The following is a 4,169-nucleotide window of genomic DNA, read 5'->3' as shown; positions in this document are numbered from 1 at the left end:
AGAGAAAAGAAAGGGAGAGAGAGAGAGAGAGGGAGAGAGGAAGAGAGAGAGGGAGAGGGAGAGAGAGAAAGAGAGAGAGAGAAGAAAAAGGAGGAAGAGGAGGAGGAGGAGGAGGAGGAAAGGAGGAAGCAACTTTACCCCCAGCAAGTGGCTACTCTGAGTCTGGAATTCTGGAATGTATGACGTCATCAACTGCACTGCGAGGGTGACCCCCAGCTTATTATTTAGCACACAGTGCCGTTCACTGGGCTAATGAAGTGGTGGTGTAACGCAGGACTGGATGCAAAACAGGATTCAATACTATCTTGTAGCACAGCCATTGAAGAAATAAAAGTCTTGAGAAAGCTCCGGACAGGAGAGAGGCAAACAGGAGCTGACAACATGTAGAACACTGACACTTTCCCATGCACTCGGCTACCTTGACACACGTGTGTGTGTGTGTGTGTGTGTGTGTGTGTGTGTGTGTGTCTGTGTGTGTCTGTGGTGTAAGGGAAAGCTGAGAAAAGACTTTGGGAAGTTTTGGTTTCTTGTATGAATAATTTATACCTTTAATAATTTACAACTATCATTTCTTAACTTGGGATAAAATGCAAGCATGAGGCTTGCTTGTGATATTAAAGGTGCAGACCCACATCTCAGCTCTGCCCTAGGCTGGGTAGCCATTGAAGCAATCTGACTCAGGCTGAGCCTGCCTTGTGATCACTGCCTTCTTGGCACTACAACCTCTTGGCTAAATGGAATTGTTGCCACTGGCTCTGGCCAGGAGACAGAAGCTGTCATGGGACTGCTTTTGCCACCAGGGTAGGGTCTTATCTGGCCTGGCTCTAGGACCACAGCATTGGTACATCTGTAATCTCTGCGTCTCTTCTGTAGGTAGCCTGGTGGATCCAACAGGCCACATCCTAATTCCTGGAATCTATGATCAAATAGCTCCTATAACAGAGGAGGAAAAGACAATGTACAAAAACATTGATCTGGACCTAGAAGAATACCAGAAGAGTAGCCGAGTCGAGAAATTTCTGTTTGATACCAAGGTATAACCATAACTGCATGCATGATCCAAACGAGGATGCTGCTCCCAAATCATGCTTTCTAATGGGTGTCTAATCAGCACCACATCGTGTGGGTCTGTGCATTTTAGTACACAGGCAAAGGTTAAATTGCAGGCGGTTTTGACATTCACGGCCACTTTCCTCTGGTCTGGATCAGTTCTCCTCAGGAGCAGTTGGTATAGGCTTCTGCATATAACCATGAATAATGACTCATTCGGCAGCAGTGTCTCTCCACAGCAGTTTATTAATTTAAATCCCATTCCACTTTCTGTCAGGGAGCTGAACTTTCTGAATGTTCAAAAATTGGGAGCCACTGTCTGAAACATCGGCTTCAACACTTGTAATCGTTCACTTTCTCAGGCATTACCAAGGCCCTTCAGGCTGATGGGCAAGCCACAACATTCCCTTCCCGGGGCTGTGAAGGGACTTAGAACTCAGAGCAGAAATCCCTGCAGAATTGAAAGTTCCTGTTTGTTTGCTTTCTCCTTTTTTTTTTTTTTTTTTTAAAAGACTATTTTGCCTGCTGAGGGCTGAAGAGATGACTTAATGGTTAAGAACATGTAGTTTTTCTTTCTTTTCTTTTCTTAGGATTTATTTATTTCATGTGTATGGGTACACTGTCACTATATTCAGACACACCAGAAGTGGGCATCGGATCCCCACTATAGATGGTTGTGAGCCACCATGTGGGTGCTGGGAATTGAACTTAGGACCTCTGGGAGAGCAGTCAGTTCTTGCCTATTTAGGCACTGTACTACATTCACATGCACAGAACTCACTACATCTACACCCACACCCACACCCATACACACATATACACACTCATACACACACACACACAAACTAGCAATATTAAATCTTAGAAACATAGTTCCCTGCTCAGATGTTGGTAGCTGTGGTTGATTCCTTAGAAACTGCCCAGAGAGGGCAAATTCATGCTGATTGTAAGTGCTAGTGTTTTCTGTGAGAATGTATTTCTTCTACACACACAGACTAAATTTGTGAAACTACACAAGAATGAAATTGGCTCAAACTCTGAAGACTTATTTAAGGAGCTTTGAGGAATAAAATTTAGTACATTCATTATCAGTGTATAGCACTCGTTAGAAATTTATAATTGGATCCAGTTTCTTTTCTATTATCATCATCATCATCATCATCATCATCATCATCATCATCATCATCATTATTAATGTATGGTGTGTTTGTATGACACATATGGAGCCAGAGGATAACTTTCAGGAGTTGGCTCTCTCCTCCCACTTCACTAAGGAAGGGTCTTCTTGTTAGCTCTCCCACCCTGCATACCTCAGGCTGGCTAGCCTATTCGCTCGCATCTCTACCTCTAGTCCTATGGAAGGAGTGCTAGGATTACAGATGCATGCCTCCACAACTGACTGTTTTTCTTGGATTCTAGGGACCAAATTCAGGTTGTCAGGCTCTCTGGCAAGTGCTTATACCCACTGAGTCATCTCATTGACCCTGGATTCAATTTTTTAAAGGCTCATTTATTTATTTAAATGAGTTCATTGTGTCTGTCATCAGATACAGCAGAGGGCATCAAATCCCATTTCAGATGATTGTGAGCCAATTCAATTTTTGGATTGGATTTTTGAACCGGCTCCCCTGACAGGGAGGAGTTCTTTCTAGCAGCAACATGCATAGCCTGAGGCAGCAGGAGACAAGAAGCTTCATACACTGATATTATTAGTCTGCCTATATTATTAGTCCAGATAGAGCTAACTTGATGCTAATTAACTTGTTGTGAATGGTCTCGGGAGCACAGATGTTAGAAATACAAGCAATTTGATTCAGCTGAGATTTAGTTTATTTGTAGTGCCATGGGCATGGCCCTAGGGCTTTGTGCATGTTAAGCAAGTACACTACTTGCTTAATCATGTCTTCCACCTCTCTATCTCTCTATCTATAATCTATCTATTTTGAGACTAAGTTTCATTATATTTCCCTGGTTGGCCTGAAACTCACTATGTAGACTAGGCTGGCCTTCAATTTACAGAGATCTGCCTGTTTCTGTGCTGGGATTAAAGGTGTGTGCAACCATACCTGAGCTGCTTTTTGATTTTGAAGTGTGATCTCTTCTAGCTGAAGCTGGTCTCATACTCACTAAGGAGCCAAGGGTGACCTTGAATTCCTGATTTTGCTGCCTCCCCCTCCCAAATGCTGGGAGTAAAGGCGTCCTCCACGAGGCCCAGATTTTGTGGTGATGGGGACTGAACTAAGCGTTGTGCGCGCTAGGCAAGCACTCTGCCCAACTGGGCTACAGTCCCAGCCCTCAACTGAGCTTTAGTCACATGTTCTTTGCATGGTTTAGGAGGAACTCCTGATGCATCTATGGAGGTATCCGTCTCTCTCCATCCATGGCATTGAAGGTGCGTTTGATAAGCCTGGAACTAAAACAGTCATTCCTGGCCGAGTTCTAGGAAAATTTTCTATCCGTCTAGTCCCTCCCATGACTCCATCTGTGGTAGAGAAGCAGGTAAGAAGTGTCTGTTGTCACAGTACCATTTCTGGGTCCCATACACTATGGCAAACTAAGCAGTTCCATGGTTATCGCTGAAGTTTCCTTTTTTTTTTCCAATACAAAGAATGTCAAGAGACCCCCATCAGTCTTACTTGGTGCAAACCTCTTCCCTCAATTACACACACAATTACAGAGGTCAGGGAGCTAGCCATTTGGAGGTGCAGTGATGGGAAATTTTTAAAAATTAGACGGTAGCTATAAAAGGAAGATTGGTTTTACACGTAGATGGAGTGAGCAGATGACTACGCTTGGCTGGAGCCAGAAACTCTCAGGCCCAAGCATTTCTTACTCATGATGTTGGAAATCATCATGTTGAAAGAGCCATTGTAAGCAAAGCACTATCCGGAAGGAGCGATCCATCTGTGTTACCAGCCCATTATTAATTTACCTCCAGTTGTTTTAACAGGGAGTAGACTCGTGAATAAGGGAGCTCAGGAAAAACCTCAACGCCCTCCTTGGTCTCTGGTCTCCTCAGTCCTCTCACTTGGTCCTCGGCTCTAATTGTGTTCTAAAAGTCTCCTTCCCTCCCCCATCTGCCCTTCCCTCCCCCATCTGCCCTTCCCTCCCCATCTGCC

The 4,169-nt window shown here is 44.2% G+C and overlaps 1 protein-coding gene across 1 annotated transcript in view; it reads left to right on the top strand.

Moving 5' to 3' along the window:
• Cndp1 (carnosine dipeptidase 1) overlaps nt 1-4,169 on the top strand; it is a 41,498-nt gene that overhangs the window by 27,430 nt on the left and 9,899 nt on the right. Inside the window, exons 8-9 of the mRNA XM_031366345.1 lie at nt 874-1,034; nt 3,385-3,549. Coding sequence (XP_031222205.1) covers nt 874-1,034; nt 3,385-3,549 — 326 coding nt within the window. The remainder of the gene's footprint in view (nt 1-873; nt 1,035-3,384; nt 3,550-4,169) is intronic.

The sequence above is a fragment of the Mastomys coucha genome, unplaced genomic scaffold (genome assembly GCF_008632895.1).
Source record: "Mastomys coucha isolate ucsf_1 unplaced genomic scaffold, UCSF_Mcou_1 pScaffold13, whole genome shotgun sequence".
NCBI classification, from domain to species: domain Eukaryota; kingdom Metazoa; phylum Chordata; class Mammalia; order Rodentia; family Muridae; genus Mastomys; species Mastomys coucha.
The sequence above is the reverse complement of the archived record's forward strand: the minus strand, read 5'-3'. Positions and strand labels throughout refer to the sequence as shown.